The following is a 24,037-nucleotide window of genomic DNA, read 5'->3' on the forward strand; positions in this document are numbered from 1 at the left end:
TGCCATTGGACCTGTGTTTGATTCTCTTTTTGCTAGGATTTACGAGGTGACCCATCATGAGAGCATGTGGACATTGCTATTAGAGATTTAATTTAATAAGCATTTTAAATTATCCTTTACCTTAAAACTATAGATAGAACAAAGAAAAGAATGGAGATCATCTATTACATGGTTCTTGATCTGGATAGATTTCAAGGAATTGGTGAATTTAGATGGAAAAAAATTACAAATTTTTTTTTTTCACTAACTTAATCAAATGGTATTACTTTCAATTAAAAATATTTTGAAATGGGTACAAAGCCTTCACTAGAATGCTAAAGGGGTCTATGACAAAATGAAGAACCCCTCTTCAAACCCCTTCATTGTGCAAATGGGGAAACTGAGGCCTAGAAAGGAACAATGGTATACTTCAAATAGCATAGCTGATAAATTCCATAAATGGAATTAGAATCTCGATTCCTTGATTCCTAAGTCCTTTACTCTTTTGTCTCTACTTGACTGCCACTTATGTTTTTTTTTTTTTTCCAGTTATTATATTTTCATTGCATTAAAATATCTACCCTCTTTGGCTACTCAAATAGGTTTTCTGCTAGCCAAAGAAATAGGTCTGTTAGGAAGCTTGAAATATAGGAAAAATGTGATGAACTGATCCAAATGTCTATTTTTTAGTGAGCCTACACTGGGATAACTAGGTGGAACAGTGAATAGAATTGGGTCTAAGATCATAATATCCCGAGTTGAAATCTTTCCTCACCTGTGACTCTGGGCAAGTTATTTTAATACCATTTGTCTCATTTTTCTCATCTGTAAAATGAGCTAGAGAAAGAAATTACAGACCATTTCATTGTCTTTACCAAGAAAACTTCAAATGGAGTTGGAGTGGAATGACAACAAAGCATAAAAACTGGCTAGCAAACTCTAGCCCTTGAGTGGAAGTTTCCCAGAGCCATGTAGCTATATACATAAATGTAGATATTTCACCAAGATAATACATCTGTCTAGTCATCTAAATATCTTTTCCCCCAGGAACTCTGGGCTGTACTGATAGCAGTGGGTGGTGTGTTGCATTTTCTACTCTTCAAAGATTACAGACAACTTTTTCACTGGAATGGAGCTTCTAGGTCATGTAAAGTCACTCAGTGACAGTTTTAGGAGTACATGGGGAGCCCATGGAAGAAAAGGGATAAGAATGAGAGCCCTGGCTCTGTGTCTAATGACTAACCTTGTTTTTAAAGCTTCTGCTGTCACGCAGTTGGAACGTTAATGAGGTAATAATGGGTGTGTGTAGGTAGTCACTTGTTTGAAAGCCACTACTGACCCTTCACTTAAAAGTGCCAATACCAACTTACTCCTGCAGATGCCAAAGGTGAAAGGTTGTCTTTCCCTAGTAGGTTCAACAGTGTTCAAGAACTTTTTCTTAAAAAAACTTCTTTTTGATAGTTTTTTTTTTTTAATATTGGCTGTCTTTTCCTAATATATCCTCCCACCTCCTGCCAGAGTCATCTTTTTTTAACAAAGAATAAAATGGGAGGCTAAAAACTTCAGTAGCACCAACATTGAGAAAATCATATTTGTGGTTCAATAACTAGTCTCTTATCTCTGCAAAAAAAGCAAGGGAGGGACATGTCTTTTTTGAAGTCAAGCTTAGATATTATAATTTGCAGCATTCAGTTTCAATTGTTTTGCTATTTTTTTTACGTATCATTGTAGTCATTGTGTGTATTGTTTTCCTGGTTCATCTTATATATCACTTTGCCTTCAGTTCATATAAATCTTTCTTTGTTGACCTCAGAGATTATTATAGCTATGTCATCCAGAGAGAGAATTATCTCCCCCAAAAACCCCAAACAAACAAAAATAAAACTCTTACATTTATGTTAATCTTGTCAATATTTTTTGAGGAAAGATGGTATATATAACACTCATCCTGTTTTTTTTTTTCCTTTTAATTAAATTATAAGTTGTTAGAAAACAGAGTTTTCTTCTAGAGTTTTTCCCCCTAGAGTCAGGCAATATTAAAATTTGGAAACAAATTGAGAACATAAAATACTTAAAATGTCAGGGTCACCTAGTTCAATCCCTTTATTTTAAAAATAAGGAAATGGTGGTTCCTGGAAGTGACTTGCCACAGATTACATAAAAACAAGTAAATCTGGGCTCTCAGATCTCAGTCTCAGATTGGTAGACTTCTTACTACATCTCTTTGCTCTTACATCATATTTTCTCCTCCCTACTCCCCATGATCCAGTGCTGTTCCTCATATAAGACTTTCAATCTTCTGACTGAACATTCTCTATGGCTGGTCCCTATTCCTGGAATAGTCTCCCTTCTCATTTTCACTACTGATAAAATCCCATCTTCTACAGGGAACTTTTCTCAATCTTTCAATTCTAGTACTAATTGAATAGGTTAATTAGGTTAAATAGGTTAATTGAATGTTCAGATTAACAGTGGGTTAAGCATAAAACCATTTCAGGCATCATTAAAAAAAAATTGAAACCATCTAGATTTGTGATTTTTTCTTAATATGGGGAACTCCCAGGTGAAGAAATTCCCTCTATCAATACCTTCTTTACAACTTAAGAGTTTTCCATAGCACTGAGAGGTTATATGCTCAAAGTCACAAAGTGGGATTTGAATTTAGTCAACTCAGCTCCCATTGCCATGGTGCCTCTTCTGTTTTTTTATGCTCCCCTCATTTTGAATATATTCCTCTGCCTTCCCCTATCCCTTCTGCAATCTCTTGCAGCAAAGAATAAAAAGTTAAATAAAACAAGCCAACACATCAACTTAGTCCAATGATAGTACATATAGTATTGAATAGCCAGTCCCCAACCTTGGTTAAAAAGAGAAAGGATGTGTCTTTTTTTCAATTTTTCTCTAGAGTCACTCTTTCTGATTATTACAATTACATTTCATCTTCATTTTGTTTTTTTTTTTCCATTTACATTTCAACTCTTCTTATTAAATACAAAACCAAAAACATCTTTAAAAGTCAAGTTGATTTTTCTTTTCTTAATAAGTGACATTTGATGATGACAGAATTAATAGAAACCCTTCAATTAGCAAAGCATTTCCATATTAGCTATGTTGTGAAAGAAAACTTAGACCAAAAAAAACAAACAAGTAAAATAAAATAAAATAGTATGTTTCAGTCTGCATTCAGATTGTTCTTTCTCTGGAAGTAGGTAGCATTTTTCATCATAAGTCCTTTAGAATTGTCTTGGATCATTGTATTGCTTTGAGAGAAATGACTACTTTTTTTTTCTTATATTAATAGCCAATTATTGAGATTAAGATTTTTTCCTTTTTATTCCTTATTCAAAGTCCAGTCTCAACGAGATTTCTGATCTTGCCCACAAATTTACCCCTGTTCCCACTCAGATCATTTTTATCTATGTGGAATTCTTATTCCACCCAACTAGAAAACCTTACAAAGAGAATGTAATCTGAATTCCAGCACATAATATTCTACTCAGACAGGCTTGGGTGGGTGGTGGGGGTAGATCCCTTTTTCCAAATTGTCCAGTCAAATAGTCTGGCTTGAGATAAGTCTTTCTTTGTTCGTGCGACACAATCAGGGTCACATACCAAGCACCTTATTCAATAGGCACCCTCTCATTAAAATGTTTTTTCATTATTTTTTCATTAATTGTTAATCAATCAGAGTTGATTTCTGCCTGTTGGAAACACTGACTCTTCCAAGAATAAATAGACATCAAGAAGCCTCCATGAGGGGTCTTTGGTTTACAAGAGAAAGACAAATCATCATCCTTTTTATTAATTATTTACTAGCCATAATTAATAAAATGATTACCCAGAAGTTATTTCTCAAACTTTTCATTAGATGAAAACAACTAAGTGATTCACAGACACTCATCATATACTATTGTTATTACCATGTACAACATTCTCTTGATTTGGCTCACTTCACTTTGTATCAGATAATTAAGTTTCCCCTGTTTCTCTGAAAGCTTCTTGATCATCATTTCTTCTAAACCAAAAGTATTATGTCACAATCATATGCCACAATTTGTTCAGCCATTCCCAGTTGATGGGTATCCCTTTAATTTCCAAATCTTTGCCACCACAAAAAAGGAGTGCTTAAAATTATTTTTGTACATATAGGATTCTTCTCTCTCTTTCTAATATAGATCTTGTAGTAGTATTGATGGATCAAATGGTACATATAGTTTTTGTTTTTGGACATAGTTCCAAATTACTTTCAGAATGGTTGGATCAGTTCAGGATCTCACCAACAATGCAGTAGTGTCCCCATATTTCCATATCCCCTTCAAGATTTATCATTTTCCTTTTCTGTAATATTAGCCAATTTGATATAGGTGTGAGATTGTACTTCAGAGTTGTTTGTTTGTTTGTTTTAATTATAGCTTTTTATATACAAAACATATGCATGTTGGACCCACACTTAACACCATATACCGAGATAAGATCAAAATGGGTCCATGATTTAGGCATAAAGAACGAGATCATAAATGAATTAGAGGCACACAGGATAGTTTACCTCTCAGACTTGTGGAGGAGGAAGGAATTTGTGACCAAAGAAGAACTAGAGATCATTATTGATCACAAAATAGAAAATTTTGATTACATCAAATTAAAAAGCCTTTGTACAAACAAAACTAATGCAATCAAGATTAGAAGGGAAGCAACAAACTGGGAAAACATTTTTACAGTTAAAGGTTCTGATAAAGGTCTCATTTCCAAAATATTTAGAGAATTGACTAATTTATAAGAAATCAAGCCATTCTCCAAATGATAAATGGTCAAAGGATATGAACAGACAATTTTCAGATGATGAAACTGAAACTATTTCCACTCATATGAAAGTGTTCCAAATCACTACTGATGAGAGAAATGCAAATAAAGACAACTCTGAGATACTACTACACACCTGTCAGATTGGGTAAGATGACAGGGAAAAATAATGATGAATGTTGGAAGGGGATGTTTCCCATGGGAAAACTGGGACACTGATACATTGTTGATATTTAAAGTCTTTTTTTGAGTTCTTCTATTCTTTTAATGTTAGTTTTGGGAGGCTTTTTTTTTTTAATACAGTATCCTCTGCAGAAGATGAACTCCAGTCTTCCCTAGTCATAATAATTTTCATTGGTTAGGTTCTTTCTCCTTTGCTTGCTCTTTTAAAAAAAATTGTAGGAGATTGTTGGTGTAATCACTTTGAGTCCTCCATCAAGAGTGATGATGCCTCTGGTCTCAGGTCCTCCTTCAGTTCTCCCCTCTGGTCTGCAACCCAAAACCAAGAGGTAGGACTTGTGTTGGTTCCTCCACATTCTGGGCCTCAGCAGCACAGCTGAGTCTGACATTCCTTATCAGTAGAAGTTCCCTCAATCTTTCTAGATTCAGACACTGATTCCTCACACTGCCTGGGAAGTTAAATTTCTTTTGGTTGGCAGAGCAACCCAGCTAACCCCAGACTCAAAGTTCATTGTTTCAAGGGAATTAACCTGGAAGTGTTTATACTTCACAGGGGCAAGACCATAGTCCTACTATCTTTGATCTCTGATTATCCCAAGAGAACCACTGTTCTGTCCCAAATCTTATTTGTTTTTACTGCTCCACGTTTGTTGGAAGCACAATTTTGTCTTGTTTGTGGGAGTGATCTGGAGAGCTTGGAATTTTCTGACCTACTCCACTGTCTTCCCAGAATTCTCTCTCTAGAGCATTTTTTTCATGTAAAAAGTTTTGATTTCTTCTTCTGAAAATTGCTTGTTCAGATTCTTTGGTCTGAACATTCAATTTATTAATTGGGGAATGATTTGTATATTTATAAATTTAACTCCACTTCTCTATATAGTTGAGAAATGAGGTCTATATCAGAGCTACTCGCTGTTACTCCTCCCTTTTACTTCCCTTCTATTCATGGTTGCATTGGTTTTGTTTGTGCAATCTTTTAAATTTAATGTAATCTAAATTATCCATCTTACAACTTGTGTTGCTTTCTATCTCTGGCAAAAAAATTTATTTTGGTCATAAAATCTTCCCTTATATCCATAGCACTGATAGATAAAATAGTCCATGCTACTTCATAGCCGCAACAAGTCTTTGAGAAGGATGCTATCATTCCCATTTTACAGATGAGAAAACTGAGGAAGACAAAAGGGACCGCTTCAATTGGAAGTGACTTAGCCAAGGTTTTTGTTATAGCCAAAAAAACATTTATTCAGTGTATACTATGTGCCAGGTACTGTGCTAAGTATAAATACACACAAGAGAAAGACAACTCCTGTTCTCAAGGAGCTTACAAGCTAATGGGGAAGACTGCCCACAAGAGGAAGCTGAAAAATTGGAGTGGCAGAGGAAGGGGATGTGGGAAGGTATTATACATGGCGGCACTTGATGGAGATGTCCAAAGGAACACAAAAGCAGCATAGCTGGTGGCAGGCGAGGATTCTGGGCTGAGTCCTCTCCTTAAACCCCCTGGAGAAGATTCAGTCTTGTGGGATAATGAGATTTCTCAGCTCTCAGGCCGTTTTCTAACGGGGGATTTATACATCAGATCTTCCTGACTCCGGGTCCAGCGCTCCGCCCCCTGTGCCAGCTAGCTGCCTTCATAAAGGGCCGGTTCTCACAACCAGATCTGTGGCTGTAAGTGTAGGAGTGTAGTCTGAAGGATCATGAAATTTTCTTGTAACAATAGTACAGTTGATGAAAAATGCTATCCACCTTCAGAGAAAGATCTGACGAACGCTCAGTGCAGATTTTCTCGTGTGTGTGTGTGTGTGTGTGTGTGTGCGTGCGTGTGTGTGTGCGTGTGTGTGTGTGTGCGTGCGTGTGTGTGTGTGTGCGTGTGTGTGCAACATGGCTAACACGGAAATTCTGCGTGATTTTACAAGTCTAATTGGCATCATATTGCTCGCTTGCCTGCCTTTTCAAGGAAGGGAGTTGGGTGAGGGGAAAGAAAACTTGGGGATCAGAAAGTTAAAAAGAAAATTAAAATGTTTTTACATGAAAGGGAGAAATACAGAAAGAAATAAAAATATTTTTTAGAATAAACAGTTCATTTTCTTCTAATTGCACTTATTCTTTCAGAGACTGGTTTGCGTTCTCCCATTTAACGATGGCTTCTGGTTCCTCGGGTATCGGCTTGGCTAGCCTCCGGTCCTCTGGATCCTCCTCCCGGGGTCCACAGGGGAGCTGACCTAGGGCCAGTCGGGGGCACACCGAAGTACTCCGAAGATGAGTAAGGGTAGAGCGAGGAGCCCAAACTAAAGCTCCCACCACGACCAACACGCCCCCCAAGCTAAAGACTGATTGGTTCATTCTGCCCGCCTCGTTAGCGCCAGTCTCTCCTTCTGATTGGTCACATTGCTCCAGTTGATGGGCTGTAACCCTACCGTACCCTGATTGGCCAGGTCCGTACCTGTGTTTGCAAAGGATTGAGCGCCTCCGGGGGACGCTCAAAGGCCCCGCGAGCCCCACTCTCTGATTCGCCGCTCTGGCTAGGCCGACGGCCTGCGCGCTGATGGGCTGCGACACTACCTGTAGCGACTGACGATTGGGTGCGAGAAGTCTTCCAAGCGTGATAGGTCAGGACCATCTCCTCTCTTTTTCCTGATTGGCTAATCGGCGAAGCCCGGTCTCCGGGTAAGATGGCAGCGGACGGACGGTGCTCGCTCCCCGCTCCATGGCGGCCGGTGACCCTCACCCACGTCGAATATCCCGCAGGTAAAACTCAGCCCCAGACCCGCAAAACAGAGCTCCTTTGTGTCTCGCCCCTCCCTACCCGGCCTCTCCCTCCCTGGGTGAGCCAGGGGAGGGGGCAGCAGGAGGCTGGGGTGGCAGCTGTCAAATAGTGAGCCATTGAAGCCTCCCTTCCCGGAGCATAACACGCAGGCGCAATGAGGTGGCCAGGAGCTTTGCTAAATTGTGAGCCGCTTGCTCGCTCACTCTGCGCCTGCGCGACCAGCTACCTGGGCTCAGTGGCACGCACCCGTGAAGTGGGCTTGTGGGGTGCGGAGCTGTTGGGTGCATGAAGTGGTCGGGGTCTCGGGACTGTCCCTTCCGGCGTCACCGCCCCCTGAGCGTTAGAGAAGCAGGCGTGCAGAGGGGGTGTTGCCCCTGGCACGGGAGGGGGCGGTGCGTGAGCACTCGGAGTTCCCTTGTCTGGGACCAGCCGCCCACCCTGTTTGCCCCTTGCTTTGTTGCTTTCTGGCGCTGGGCAAGCCTGCGCTGGAGCTGCTCTGATTACCACCAGAAGACCCTTGCTTGTGGCGCCAACCTCCCCCTCCCCCTGCCCGTGACCCCTGCCCTCTTGCTGCAGGGTGTGGGTCCTGGGAAACTTTGGGGCCCCCCCCCCCGGGGTGTCTCCAAGGGCTGGGCTGAGTCAGGGGCAAGGACGACAGGCGAAGGCGAAGGCGTGAGCGTCCGCCTGTCCCCTGGGGTCTGTTAAAGAGGGGGGAAAGGACGCTGACCCGGGAAAGCCTGGCCCTGCCCTTTGGCTGCAGATTCTTCCAGATCTGACACGCTTCAGAACTCACATTTTTGTATTTTTTAAAGTTTCCAAAGTGCTTTTCTCCCCACCATTCTGTGAGATTAAGTAGTACTAGATAATACAGCTTGTACCAAAAGTCTTGGTGCAGTTTTAAACTTTAATAGCTGTGTTATTCCCATTTTACAGATGAGGAAACTGAAACTCAGTTGAAGTGAGTTGCCCTACATCTCACAGCTATTTGGGAGCAGTACCTGGTATAGTATTGCTTTTGAAACAGCCAAAGGCTATATCCATCCTGAGCATAAAATGACGTCAACCTGGGGGAGAGACTCCTTAGGTTTAAGTTGGGGTGGACGGAGGTCCCGGGACCTCCTGGCCAAGCACGCGCAGGAAGAAAGCACAGCTAATTGAGTTTCGGCTTCGGTGATGCCCCACGTAGCACAGTCTTCCCACTAATTCAAGGCCTAGTCCAGAGGGAAATGTATGTCAGGCTAGTTCCATTCTCTATCCCCCTGAGCAGAGTCATGACAGAAATTTCTGTCTCTGGCTCACTCAGGCCCCACGAGGAAAGGTCTGCAAGCTTTTTGCATAGCCAGCGAGATTCTTTTGAGGGGCAACATTGGCCACCAACACCCCCAAACTCCCAAATTGAAAAAAAAAATGACAGTGGTTTCTTTTTTTCTTTTATTGGTTATCTAGATTTTATTTTATTTTTTAAAGCTTTTTATTTTCAAAATATATACATAGATAGTTTTCAACATTCACCCTTGTAAAACCTTGTGTTCCAAATTTTTTTCTCCCTCCCTTCGTACCACCCCCTCCCTTAGATGGCAAGTAATCCCATATATGTTAAACATGTACAATTCTTCTATACTTATTTCCACAATCTTCATGCTCAAGAAAAATCAGATGAAAAGGGGGAAAAAATAAGAATGCAAGCAAACAACAAAAAAAAGGTGAAAATAATCTCTTGTGATCCACACTCAGTTCCCACAGCCCTCTCTTTGGGTGCAGATGGCTCTCTCCATTACAAGTCCATTAGAACTGGCCTGAATCATATCACTGTTGAAAAGAGCCATGAATGATAGTGGATTTATTGCTGAATGAGTGAAAATATCCCTAGCCTTCCTATCTCCTGCTTGCTTTAAGGAAAATATATAATATTGATGGGCATATTTTGCTCCTCTAAGTATTCTTGTTATGAGACTCTTGAAGAAGAGGGAAATCAGCAAAGGGACAGCCCTTGTATTCTGCCTCAGTTGTATCTCCCCATTGCTGCTGCTAAAAAAAAACAAAAACATTTAGACTTTGTAGGCAGTGGGCAGGAGATCTGTGACTGTCAGCAAGATGACAGAAGGCGTTAGAGTACTTGATGAGGAGCTTTTGCTGTACTAGGTGCTGTACTAGGTGTTTCTAAGAAGGCAGGCTTGAGGAAGCCTACTGGTCTTCACTTATCATTAGCTTGGGTTTGGAGTCCCATCTCTGTCCTAAGGTGTTTGACCCAAACTTTATTGAGCTTCGAAAAACTTTCTGCATCTGTAAAATGGGAATGCTGTTTTACTTCTTCAGATTCAGTAAACATTTCAGAGAGTATGCTCAGTGCCAGCTTCTGTGCTAGGGGCTGGGCATAAAAGATGAAAACAAAACAATCCCTACCCTCAAAGAGCTTTCGTTCCATAGAATATTACATACATATAGATTAGAGTAAGAGAATGATGAATAAGTGGTCTCTATTTTTTGAGATAGTAAAGAAGATATAAGTTCTGAAAACCTTACAAGTTGGACTTTTTGTTGCCATAGAATTTTATAGTGGAGGACCTTAAAGACTATGTAATTTAGCTACAAATGTCAGGCCTAAGGAAGGAATATGACCTGTCCAAGTCCCACATTTAATTACAGCCTCAAACCTGAACTCTGCTCTTCACTTTTAATTTGATTTTCTTGACATCTTCTAGTCTAGTTCTTTGCTGTGATTCTGCTGAAGGAGGTTTGGGATGAAGCCAGCCCAACATGTACTTCCTTCTCAACCTGTATTTCTTGTGTCATTTATTGGGAGACCGAGGGTTACCTGAATCTCCAGGGTGTCTATGTGTCTCCTTCTACCTCCCTCCCCCCAGTCTTCTTCACCTGGGTCTGGGGCTTGGCTTGGTGTCCTCTGTGTTCCTGTGCAGACTGGCTTAAGCCCAGTTAGGTTTCTTTGGGACCATTTCCCACGTTAGAATTCTTTCAGGATGGATTTGGCCTTTGGCCTGGGCAGTTGTCTAGGAAATGTACCAGGTATTGGCCTTAGGGAAAGATTTATAGGGCCAAAGTGCTTTCTAGCACAGACAGTCTGAATGAGGTGAAACTGGAGGTGAATTACAACTCTCCATCAATATAACTTTCTCTTCTCTTCTCCCCTATCTCCCGCACCCCCCCACCCCCTACTTTATTTGAGCCTAGGCTAAGAATCGGGAGCCTGGGTTGGTTCTGGGGCTGGCTCTTGAAAGAAGGAGGGAATGCTCCAAATCCCCAGGAGCCTGCAGCGCAAAAGGCCTGTATTGGGTGTCAAGAAGCAGCCACCCTGGGGGGTGGGGGAGGTCATGGGCCTCAGGTGGGATTTTCCATACCAGGAATAGGGGCTGTGTTGAGTCAGTTTGCATCTGGTCATTGCAGGGGAGCACCCGAGCCTCCTCTCCTCCTTTCTTAGATTTTCCTCCATGCTGTCTCTGAGGAAGAGCCAGGGAGATGTAGCTTCTCTGGAGCCTGCTTCCTCCCATTGCTAAGGCTGGCTAGCTGGAGCTTCTGCTTTGTGATTACTGCTCCCTTCTCATGGCATGGAGCCGGCTGTCACAGTTCAGTGTTCTGGGTCAGACTTGGAAGTTTTTCCTGGGATCTTGGAGCCCCTGGACTGGCTTTCTCTTGGGTAGCTGGGTTTTTCATTGCACAGATAGGTTTTGACCAGTTCTTCCATTTCCTTGCCTCCCATCTTGCCCAGGTGATCTTTCAGGCCATCTCCTTGCCTACTTGAGCCTCAGCCCCATCTTCGTTATTGTTGGTTTTGTGACACTCATCATATTCAAGCGGGAGCTTCACACTGTGAGTCTGCCTTGTCTCCCTCCACACCCGCCCTGCAGTCCTTTCCACCTTGACCATGCCCCTGTACATTCCCTTTGCTCAATAGTGGAGGGGGAGGGAATTTTACCTCTGTAAGGCTGGCAAGGGGCGGTGGGGAAGCTGTGACCACTGGGAAGTGGTCTCCCTTTTGAGTTGTGGGCAATTGTTCATGGCACCTTCAGGAAAAACTAGAGTGGTCCCCAGAGTTTTAGGATTCCTGCTGCTGGCAATCAAAGGATTTAATGCTGGAAGGAATCTCAGTGATCAGCTAGTGCACTGGTCTCAGCTTATAGAGAAGGAACAGAAATCAAGAGGCATGATGTTACTTGCCCAAGGACATGGGCGGTAGGTAGGATAGGCAGGATTTGAACCCAAATCCTCTGATTCCAGATCCAGTGCTCTTTCCCAGCACCATGTTTTCCCTTAGTCAGTTGCAGCAGGATAGCACCTCCCACCCCCCCACATACGTGTGGATCCATGTTCCGGTTTTGTTGTGTCTCCTGCTGGTCTCAGATTAGTTCTGGCATCTAGGAATAGTGGCTGGGTTCAACATCAGAGGGGAAGAAGGGACTTGCATATGGCTTACAAAGGCAGAGTTGACCCCACTCCTTCTCTTACAGATTTCTTTCCTGGGGGGTCTGGCACTCAACGAGGGGGTCAACTGGCTAATAAAGAACATTATCCGGGAGCCCCGGCCCTGTGGAGGTATGGTGGGACCTTTGGAGGGGTGCAGTGGGAGAGCTGAAACTGGATGAAGACATCTGGTTCGGGAGAGCTAGCTATCCAGGGAGAGAACAGCTCTGTTCCCCAGACACTGCCTGATGGACATTGTCTGCTTGTTCTTAGATACCCACTCCATGGTGAACACCAAATATGGGATGCCTTCCAGCCATTCCCAGTTTATGTGGTTCTTCTCAGTGTACTCCTTCCTTTTTCTTTATTTAAGGTAACGTACCTTCCTGGGGAGGGTGGGGGAGGGCTGCTGGGGTGATGGGCATTTCAGATCAAGAAGGCTTTTTTCCCCAGTGCCCTCCAGGTCTCCCACCGGCCATGGCTTTGTCTAAGGACTGGCACCTTCTGTACCCACCTTCAGAATGGTCAAAGATATACCCTTCCCCTCCGGACCTTGTCTTGTGGCTAGGTCACTTGGTCGGGATCTCCACAGTCAAGACAGTCCGTAGGACCTGACTTGGGTAAAATAGTAAGAGATCTTGAAGGAGAACCAGGCAGATGTGGTGTTCCAAAAGCCATGTTTTCAGAAGTGCCGATGGTCATCAGGACTGAGCAGGGAGACCATTCACTTCAGCACTGAGGAGGGAAGGACAAGGACTCGCTTTATCTACCCCCTGAGCGGCCCCTCCTTTTGTTCCCCTTTCCTTTAGAATGCATCAAACAAACAACGCCAGATTCTTGGACTTGTTATGGAGACACGTGCTCTCTCTGGGCCTCGTGACAGTAGCCTTTCTCGTCTCATATAGTAGGTATGCAGCAGTGTTTGCCCTTTCTCACCTGTCCATCTTCCCTCTGATCAGCACCCTCAGGGCCTTTCCAGTGTCCTTAAGGCCCTTTCCTTAGCCCCAAGCTTGACGCCTCCCCTTTTTTGGCTCCTTTGTCTTGGAAGGAGACCCCAGACCTGCCTCTCATGGACACTGAGGAGAATTCAACCATGGAGGCCACCAAATTAATTAAAAGACAGAATAATTCACTGAGCAGGAGTGTGTGGTGGGACTGTTTCTCAGGATTTTATTTAACATTGAAGAGGGAGACCTAACTATAGTGGTTCTTCATTCCTGGTCCCTGCTCAGCTCACCACATTTTGGTTAGATCCAAGAAGCTCCTTTATGGGCTAGACTTTGCCCTGCTGTTCTTGGCATCCTCCTTGGAGTTCGGGGATGCTAGGCTTGCGGTCAGGATGGGTGAACCATCAGGAAAAAAACTGTTTGGCTAAACCAGTGGGTAGTGTGGGTCTCTATCTCGGGTGCTAGGCCCTTAACTGTCTTTGGTTCTGGTCATTCTGACATGGCCTCCTGAGCTGCCAGAAACTGCCTGTTTGTTTATACATTTCTCTCTCCTTGGTTCCTCCCTATCACTTTCTTCTGAAGGGTGTACTTGTTGTACCACACCTGGAGCCAGGTTCTCTATGGAGGGGTTGCAGGAAGCGTCATGGCTGTCGCATGGTTTGCCTTCACCCAGGAGATCCTTACTCCACTGTTCCCCAGGATAGCAGCCTGGTAATTCCCTCCCTTCACAACCTTTTCTCCCACACTTCCCTTTTCCCACCCCATATTCTCGTTCTTTGCTGGATCCATTGCTCCCAGCAATGGGAGCTCTTCTCCCCGTGATGGTTTATAGGCTGGCAAAATTAGGAAGAGAACCCATTCTGATTCCTAACCCAGGCCTCCTTCAAGGCTCTCTTGTCTATACTGCGGGCAGGCCTTTCTTTACAGAATCCCAAGTAGACATTCAGGAAGATGGTGTTTTAGGATTCTGAGCGAACATCACGACCCATATGTGGAAGACCTACATGTATCGGTTACCCTTTCCTCACCAAATTCAGGCTCGAGTTTGCTGCTTGGACTCTGGGCATTCCCCTGGGTTAGGATCTCTGAGCTCAAGGATAACATTTTTCTCCCTGGGTAGGCACAGTTCATAATCCTCAGATCTCAGAGTTGCATGTACCAGGCTCTGTGCCCAGATCTATGCGGAAACTTTGACCCCAGCCAGCACTATCTCTTGGCACTCCCATGCCCTTTGCTACAAGAAGCTGATGCTTTTTGATCTAGTCTCTCCTCTTCAGAACTTGGACTCAGCCCTGCCCCCACCCTCCACCCTCCAGCCCCCACCCAAGGCAGCTGGCCTCTTTTTTCAGGACTTGATAACTAGATCCATATTTTTTGCCCTTTTGAAAGTTGGAAGCAAAGGAGAAGGGGGCAGAGGGAGTAATTGTAGCCTGAGCCCTTTAACATGTTGGATCTTGGGGGGGGGGGGGGGAGGTTCCAGTATGGCTTTGTGAGAAGATGAGCACCCTGAGTGTGCTGCTCTTTTTTCCCTAGGCCCATATCTGAGTTCTTCTTAATCCGAGACACAAGCCTCATCCCCAATGTGCTGTGGTTTGAGTATACAGTCACCAGAGCAGAGGCCAGGTGAGTAAGATAGGAACCCTCTCAACTCCCACCATTGGCTGAACAGCTCTTACTTACCTGGGGTCTGGAATCTAGGAGACAATGACTACTATTTCTCCAATTCCAATCAAGTTGGAAGATCCTGGATTAATTGCTTTATTTATTTTTTACCAGACCCTTGAATTTTAATTGTTATGGAGAACACTCAGTGAGGAAACTCCTTAGCTGTGCAGGTTGGCTCTTGCTTTGTATTTGTAGTCTTAGAGAAGTGTCTGGGCCGGTGAGAAATGGAGTGCTTTGCCCAGAGGTCACATAGCTTGTATGTATCAGACACAGGGTATGAACCCAAACCTTCCTGTCTCCAATGCCAGCTTCCTATTCACATTTCCTCCTAATTCTAGACTATTTTAAACCTGATTTTTAGAATTCAAAAATCCAGACTCTTGCATAGAACTCAAGGTGTAGAAGTACACGGGCCATCAATATTAGATCTGAAATTCCTGAATCTCTGACAAAGAGTCCAGGAGTCTTAGACTTTCCAAGAAATGGTGTCAAAAGCAGGGAAAACATAGATCCCAGGGGAATGTGTTCTCCTAGAGGCTGGGGTTGGGGTCAGGGGTTTGTTAAATAAAATTCATGCTGAGCAAGGGGTTAAGAGAAATGGAAAGGGAGATAATGATACTTTTTCCCATTTTTCTAGTACTTTAAAATTTACAGATTAAAAAATTTTTTTTTTTTTTTTTTTTTACCACAGCCTTATGAAGCATTATGGTTTTCCAATCCTGGGGCTTAATAGCCCCCAAATGAGGGAGTTATCAGAAAGACTGAAAAGAAAGTGTGTGACTGGTGGATGGCTCTAGAGTTGTGCATCATGAATGCATCCTGGTTGAATTATAATAACAAGCTGAATAGATAAAGGCCCACATCTGTTAGGAAAGGGGATTTGAGGGCTTTGGGGCAAGGCAATCCCATTAATGGCATAAAGGACACAGCTGCCCAGAGGCAGAGAGAGTTTCTGCTTGTCTGGGGATTATGAGATAGTGAAGATAGTGTTGTGTTAAACTGGGATTGAAGATGCCTGGGTCCAAGTGCATCTCTATTTGGCTGTGACCTTGAACAAATAGCTTCTCCCCCTTCTGAGTATGAATTTCTTCCTCTGTGAAGCAGGGATAATAGTTCTTGGCCAATCTGCCTGCCTGCCTCATGGGGCTGTGGTAAAGAGCAAATGAGAGTGGGCACGAATCATTTCTTTCCAGACTGAGAAGTGTTCTACACATATGGGGAGTATTAGTAAAAATAATTGGGGAGAGAGCAGAGGAAAGAGAAGTTAGTTGTTTGCCTTTTGTAGTGGAACACTTCATTTTTTTTGTCTCTTATTATTATTATTTTTTTTTTTACCATTTTTCCGGGTCACCTGTTCAATGTCACCTTGCAGAAACAGACAGCGAAAGCTGGGTACAAAGCTACAGTGAGAGTGCTTGGGCGTGGCTGGGCCAGCCCCACAGATCTGACTGATAGGATGCCGCCACGGAGACCTCGACAGACCCAAGTCACCACGTGGAGCCTTTTTCTTTCTTTCTTTCTTCTTTTTTAAAAAAATCAACAAGACGGACCAAAGGCCAGACTAGAGCCTTCAGCAGGAGTCCAGAGGCCTGGGCGTTGGCTTGGGAAGTTCGCTAGGCATCCCCACTGCCCATGGGACCAAGATGCAACTGGACCTTGCCCATACCACCACTGCACACTGAGAGACAGAATGTACCATGACATCCAAGGCCAGAGAAAGGAACTAAGGATGGGATGATAGGGGAGAGAAAAGAACCTTTCATCTGAGAACTTGAGACAGGGTAGATAGAGAAAAATCTAACAGCCAAGTATTTGTATGGAGTTTAGGTGGTATGAAATACACATGGTATTTATTTTTTTTTCCTAAGGTTAATTTGATTTTTTTTTTTTTTTTGAGGTGGAAGCTGGGGCTAGGATAAGGTCTTTATGAAGAGGAATCCATGGAGTTGGGTTGGTTTGTCAGTGGTGCAAGGAGAGTCCAAACCATTTGGATGATTTCACTTCCATCTATCTGCACTTTGTAAGGAAGAAACAAAACTTGATGGACATTTTATTTTGAGTTCAGAAAGCAACCTACCTCTCCTCTTAGGGTGGTTGTAAAATGGGGGGGAAGGAGGGGCTTAAGGCAGAGCACTTGGGGAAATCAACTCTTTCTTTGATTCCTATCTCCTCTCTGCCAATAACAGCCTAGTTTGGTGGATGCTGTTTCTGACTATTGTTCCCTGTAACACAGCTATTTCCATATCTGGAAGAGTGATAGCTCAGAGAAACAGTGCTTCTTCATTGGTCTGGTGATGACATTTCTTTACAACAGTAATCTCATTCAAGGGCCTTCTCTGATCCTTGTCCATGCAATGGGTTGTACCTTCTATAATGAAAGGACTTTAAAAAAAAATGCTATTTACATTGTAGATGGGGAAACCTGAGCTGTTTCACAGATTTCCTTTTGTCTTGCCATCAGGTAGCAATTGCTGTTCAGTTCCTTTCATCTCCTCCCACTTCCAGTATCCCAACCACCTCTGAATCCCCCCATCCCCCCAAAAAACCAAAGGGAAGGACCAGAGCCGGGCTGGGTGAATGACTGCCTTCCCTGCTGGGCTCAGAATGCTTGTCTTTCCTTGAGATTGACTCCAAAGGAGCTAGGCCTCAGCTCTCTCACAGGCAGATACCACAGACTGGAGATGTGCTAGCTGGCAATGCCTTTGGTCAGACCAGGCCTTGGGAGGGACAAAAGAACTAGGATGTCTTGGGAAAGTCATCATAAGGGTTATTTTATTTGTACTTGGGTCTGTTGTTTTAAAGTTGTTTTTAAAAGGAATCATGGAGGGGAAGATGTGTCTGAAGCCCAGGGAATATCTAGAATTGAACTGGATGATTTGGGATATGTCCAAATCATTGGAAAAGAAAAAACTGGTTTCCTGAGCTGCTGCTGCTGCTTCTGGAGCACGCCTTGGTGGTGCTTTTCTTTTCTTTCCTTTTGCAAAGACAGTATCCACAAGCCATTCCAGATGTCAGGAAAATGGGCTTATTTCCAGGGAATTTAGGTCAGCCCCCATATTCCCTTCCCTTTCCCATTTTACTTTTTGGCCAGAGATAAGCCAGATGTCCGGTGGTTTGGATTAAGACAATAAATACAATTGTTTACTATTGTTTTAAAATAAAATATGGAAAACAACCTCAGTGTGTGATCTTCAAGGTGGCTGGAGTCGTGGCACTATCTGGGATGTATGTCTTACCAGTGGTCCCCATGGAGGGCAAAGAGATTCAGGAACAAGCCATTTAGCAAATTAGCTCAGGACATTTCCTTTTTAGTAAGAGTGAGGCTCCTCTGGCAGCAGGAGTACTTTGGCACTTATGTAATTTCAGGCATGATCTTTGCTCTCTCTGGACACTACTGTTCTCATCTATGAAATAAGGGGGTGGCAGCCCCGATCTACCTGATTAAATTCCAGTGACCTCTTGGTTGTCCTTGAAAGGCGGCGCACTGCCTGGGGCTGATGGATGGCAGGAAGACACTGGGGAGACAGGGAGGCCAGGGAACTGGCACCTGCCTCCCTCAGCAAAGCCACTGTGTGCTGAGTCACTGAATCTCTGTCGGTGTTGCTGCCTATTGTTCTTCCCACGTGGAAGAAGCTTGAGAAGTTGGGCCTGTGTTTCTGGGGACAACTAGTTGTTTCTGGCCCAGATCTGCTATTGCCATCTCTTTGTACATACTTCTGGGAGATAGGCAGGGGCAGCATGCTTGGAAGGGGAAAAAACATAGGAAACATTGAATTAAATAAAGGGGTGAAATAGTGCTCAACTTTGGGAATTAGTATTTCTCAAGAAATGCTGAAAGTCATTCTTTGTTCCACTTTCATGCCAGGAAAGTCAAGTAAATATAAAACAGTAGTGATAGCTGACAGCAAGCAATTCACGATTTACACAACACTTTAGATCATAGTCCTTCTTTGAGTCAGGTAATGAAAGTGATATTCTCATTTTACAGTTTAGAAAATAGTCTCAGATGGGGAATGACATAGCCATTTTGAAAGCACACTCAAAATGCAATCTCACGATTCAATTCTCTGTCCGATATACCAGAATAGCTTGCCTATCCACCATAAAGATCTCTCCCTTTAGGTATGGGTGGAGTTTCTGGTAACCCAGCCTTCCAAAATAGACCTGAGTAGAAGTTTTTGTTTCAACACAGTGAAAGCAATATGTGTGTTGTGTGTGTGTCTGTGTGTGTGTGTGTGACATAAATGGATAGAAGAAGACTGAGCAGGTCCTGTTTTTATTGCTGCCAGGAACTCTCCACTCAGAAAACTCCTTTTTTATCAATGAAGGTTGGCAACTTTTCTGCATTTTATAATAGTCCTAAAGTGTGGAAAATCAAGTGATTTGCTCAGTGATTGCCAATGTCAAGTCTTTATTTACACACATTTGTATGTACACACAAATGTAAGGTTTTTTTTGGTTTTTTTTTTTTTTGTTTTTTTTTTTTACCATTCTAAGGCTCATGTTTGGGATTACATATATATTTGAGAGAAAAAAAGAATTCTCTGCTATTCAAATCAGATGCCATAAGTTCTGAGAAAAGGATAGGCATGTCATCAAGACTGAATATACTTTGGGAACATGTCAGAAGAAAAATGGCTTCCCCAAATTAAGAAGTGGTGGAATCGATCTCATAGCCGGATCTTTCAGAGAATTAATCAAACATTAAGTGGCTACTATATACCAAGAACTCTACTAAGTGTCAGGCAAATAAAAAGAGGCAAAAGAAAGTTCCTGCTCCCAAGGACCCTATAATCTGATGGAAGAGACAAGGAAACGGGTAAACAGCAAGCTTGTTATCCAGTCATTTTCAGTAATGTCCAGTTGGCAAAGAGAATGGAGTGGTTTGCCATTTTCTTCAACTCATTTGATAGATGGGGAAACACCTGAAGCAAATAGAGCTAAGTGACTTGCCCAGGGTGACGAGATGAGTCTCCTGACTTCAGGCCAAGCACTATTCACTGTGCTACCTAGTTGTCAGAGCAAGTGATATGCAGGATAAATAGGAAATAATAGAAGGGCACTAGAACTAAGGGGTCAGGGAAGTCTTCCAATAAAAGATGGAATTTTAATTGAGACTTGAAGCCATGAAGGAGCAAAAGTGTTCCAAGCATGGGAACAGCCGGAGAAAATGCTCAAATCAAAGAGATGGAGTGTTTTATTCATGTAACAGCCCGTGTTACCAAATCAAATAGGCTGCGTGAGTGAGGTATAAGGTAACTGGGAAGGGAAGAGGGTACTAGGTTATGAAGGACTTTGGATGTAAATAGCATTTTGCATTTGATTTTGGAGGCAATACTTTGGAATTTATTTGGGGGTGGAGGCATGGAATTAATTGATGGTGGATCTACTTTTATGGAAAATTGGATCTGCTCTTTGGGAAAATCACTTGCATGACTGAATGTAGGACAAATCAGAGTGGAGAAATACTTGAGGTGAGCAGATCTGCCAGGCAGCTAATGCAATAATCTAGGTGTGAGACAATGGGGACCTATGCCAGGTGGTGAAGGCATGGTCAGAGGAATGAAGGGGGATTATTTGAGAGATGTTGCAAAGATGAAATTCAAAGGTCTTGGCCATAGATTGGATGTGGGGGTGGTAGTGGTGCAGTGAGAGATGGTGAGGAATCCAGGATAACTTTCAGGTTGCAAGGTTGCAAGCCTGAGAGAATGGGAGAATAGTTTTGTCTTCTACAGTAATAGAGAAAAGGGTGTGTGTGTGTGTGTGTGTGTGTGTGTGTGTGAAGATAATTTAAGGTGTCTGCAAGGGCAGTTAAAGATGCAGGACTGGATGGGAGATAGAAAATCAGCAGAGAAATTAGAGCAGGATAGGTTGATTTGAAATTATTAGCATAGAGATGGTAATTAAATCCAAGGGAGCGGATGATTTCACCAAATGTAGTATAGAGGGAGAAGATCCAAGACAGAACCTGTTGGGATATCTAAAATTAGTGGGATCTGTATGAGGGTCCAGCAAAAGAGACAGAGGAGTATTTAGATAGGGAGGGGAGAACCAGCAATGAGTGGTGAGAATCTAGAGAAAAGAGTACAAGGATGAAAAAGTGATCAAAAACATTAAAGGCTTCAGAGAGTCAAGAAGAATGAGGACCGGAAAAAAGGCCACTGGATCTGGCATCTAAGAGATCATTAGGAACTTTGGTGAGAGCAGTTTGGATGGAATGCTGGGATAGAAAATCTGATCATAAGGGGTTAATGAGAGTGAGAGCATTTCTTATAAGCAGCCTTTTCAAGGAGTTTGGCCACAAAGGTAGAAGAGGAAAAAAAATGGTGATGGAAGAATCAAGTGAGGATTTCTTTTTTAGGATGTTCTTGGGCATATTTGTAAATAGTAGGAAATGAACCACTAGACAGTGAAAATAAATGAGAGGACTGATGGCAAAGGGCAATATGTTGGAGGAGGCAGGATGGAATGGGATTACCTCAACAGGTAAGGAGTAAGCCCACTTCATATGAGACAGGCAGGGATGAGGGAGGAGGGTGACAGAAGTTATCTGACAGGAGATGAGGAAGAGGGGAGAAGTGGAAGCTCACTGCAAAAGGTCTCAATTTCTTCTGTAAATAGGCAAGATTCTCAGCTGAGAGTGAGAGGAGATGGAGTGGAAGATTTGAGGAGGGATGAAAAAGCTTGGAAGAGCCACTGTGGAAAGTAGATAGAGAATTGATAAGGCAGGTATAATAGAATTGCTTAGAAGTAATGAAGGCCCAATTGTGTAACTTAAATGTGTAGAAGGCCCAATTAGAACAATCACATCTGAGTCTTCATGAACCCAATCGGGTTTTTCTTGACAAAGATACTGGAGTGTGGTTGCAGATGAAGTTTGCAGAACTGAGACAAACAGTGCTTAGTGATTTCCTCAGGTAAACAGCCTGTTGGTGCCGTAGGTCACATTTGAACTCAGGCCTTCCTGTCCCTGGGCTCAGACCTCTATGCACTGTACCATCTAATTCTACTGGTAGGTAGGATTTTTTCCTTCTGTGATCAGCTGTACTAAATCCAATCTGCTTTTCATCCTGTGAGGGCATGATATTCTCTGGATTTGAAACCAAGCAGAGCAGCTGATGGAGAGTAGAGAGTTACCTGGAAAGTTCTGAAAGTTGAGCCTTTATAAAGAAAGGTATTGGGAGTGGCTACCCTCCAGCCCCCAATCAGAAGGGAGAGGCAATGGAGGCAGCTGACGAGGTACAGAGTATCAAAAACTGAGTCCATCGGCATGGTGATGAGATTTCCAGATTTTGAAGTCATCCTTTGACTCATCCCTTTTAAGTCAGTCACAAGTCCTGTAAGTTTTGTCCTTATAGAATGAGTCCTCTCTTTTCCATTTCTACTGTAACCCTAATTTCTCCTTATCACCTCATTCCCAGATAGTTGCACCAGCCTCATTGGTTTTCCTGCCTCCTGGGAGCCCTCCACTCCATCTTGCAAATGCTGCCAGACTGTCAGTCAGTCAGTCAACAGGCATTTGTTTGGCACCATAGTACCAGGCACTGGGCTAAGTACTGATGACTTGTTTCAGTCCTTTTTCAGTTGTGTTCAACTTTTTGTGATCCCATTTGGAGTTAGCTTGGTAAAGATACTGAGCCACTTCCTTCTCCAGCTCATTTTGCAAATGAGGAAACTGAGGAAAACTGGGTTAAGTGACTTACCCAGGGTCGCACAGCTAGTGAATATCTGAGGCCAGATTTAAACTCAGGAAGATGAGTCTTCCTGGCCCTATCCACTGCAACCCACAAAGGTGGCAAACAAAAAACAAAACCCCAGTTTTTGCTTCAAAGGAGCTCATAGACTATCACCTCGCTCCCTATTTTAAAACTTTCAAGAGTTCCTCCCATAGAATCCAAACTTCAATGACTTTCTAAGACTCCGGGTTATCTGCCTACATTTTAATATAGGAAGTTTACTACTGTTACTCTTCTGCATATATACCCCAATGCAGCCACACTGATCTGCCCATGAACACAAATCATGTTCATTCCCATCTCTCTGCCTTTGACTGTCTGCTATGTCCTGGTCCCCTTCTTCTTTCAAGACTCTTGAAAGAGTTCTATCTCTTGAGAGTTTTTCTTGGTTATTCCAATCCATACCTATTCCTTCCCAATTCATTCATTCTCTCTACTCCAGGATTTGTAGGTGAACAAGATGTGATTTTTACTTTCACATACCTTCAAAATTTGTAGAAAATGATAAGACAAGTAAAATACTAGGCAAATGTCATAAATTAGTGCAACTCGGAGTGGCCCGGAGGTCATGAGAGTGTGGCTACCATTCCCAAGTTTGAGGGCAACTTCTGCAGTCTGCATTTATTGTTGATCTTGCACAATTTATCACTTGCTATGTTAGTACTGTTATTGTCTTATGTCTTATAGTCTTATTTCCCCCAACCAAATTGAATTTGTGGAAGATTGGGATTTTAAAATATCAACGTGCATTGAAAGTAACAACACAAACCAAATGAAACATACTTTCATAACTTAGACATTAGTAAGATTTTTTTCGTGGGTTAAACAACTTCATTTGTAGATCACCCTTCACCTTGCTGTTTGACTTGTTCCCACATATAATCTTATCATATTGGGCTCTATAGTAATTCAGGAGCTTATTTGGGTTTTTTCTTATTAGTAAATAATGTTGCAATCTCTTTCTTACTAATCAGTAGACTCAACTCCCTGCCCCCATTTATTAAATATCATTTAAACTGCAGAAGCTTCCTTTACTAATAGTAGTTAATCATATCTTTCTCTGTATTAAATCCTTTAATCTCATATGATTAAGTAACTATTAAAATTACCAAATATGCAATTTAGTAACAAATGAAATCAGTAATAAAACAAAGACAGATATTTAATTACAACATGTTGGGCAGTGAAAGAGATGCATCCAGAGAACCCCCAAAGCATATGACTTCTCTTTTCTTTGGGAAAAACAATTTTATCATTCATTTTTCTCCAGATACCAATTAAAGTTTTTCAAGATTTCCCTAATTCTCCAGTTAAAATCAGTCTCTTTTTTTGTCCTCTTTTTAGCCATCACAGGAAAGTCTAGGAAACACAATAACTGAAAAGTCCTTACAGGCTCTTCGTAGAATTGTCTTTTAGACAGCTCTTACAAGAAAGAACTTTTTCTCATTTTTTAAAAAATTAAAATTTTTTCAACAAACACAAATTTATTTTCTCTCTTCTATCTGCCCCCTTACTGAAAGAATAAAACCAAGGCAATAACCCAC

General features: G+C 42.5%; 1 protein-coding gene across 2 annotated transcripts; it reads left to right on the top strand.

Moving 5' to 3' along the window:
* The first annotated feature begins 7,557 nt into the window (after positions 1–7,557).
* DOLPP1 (dolichyldiphosphatase 1) lies at positions 7,558–17,930 on the top strand. Of its 2 annotated transcripts, none has more exons than XM_023494292.2 (8): positions 7,558–7,710; positions 11,454–11,554; positions 12,193–12,277; positions 12,419–12,518; positions 12,955–13,053; positions 13,675–13,803; positions 14,626–14,715; positions 16,655–17,930. In XM_023494292.2, exons 1-8 carry the CDS (start codon positions 7,635–7,637, stop codon positions 16,674–16,676), a joined length of 702 nt encoding a protein of 233 aa, XP_023350060.1. In that variant the 5' UTR covers positions 7,558–7,634; the 3' UTR covers positions 16,677–17,930. The 2 variants fall into 2 exon arrangements, with proteins under 2 accessions (XP_023350060.1, XP_003757380.1); XM_003757332.4 differs by having other exon boundaries at positions 7,559–7,710; positions 16,130–16,776.
* The last annotated feature ends 6,107 nt before the right edge of the window (positions 17,931–24,037 follow it).

The sequence above is a fragment of the Sarcophilus harrisii genome, chromosome 2, assembly GCF_902635505.1.
Source record: "Sarcophilus harrisii chromosome 2, mSarHar1.11, whole genome shotgun sequence".
Taxonomy (NCBI): domain Eukaryota; kingdom Metazoa; phylum Chordata; class Mammalia; order Dasyuromorphia; family Dasyuridae; genus Sarcophilus; species Sarcophilus harrisii.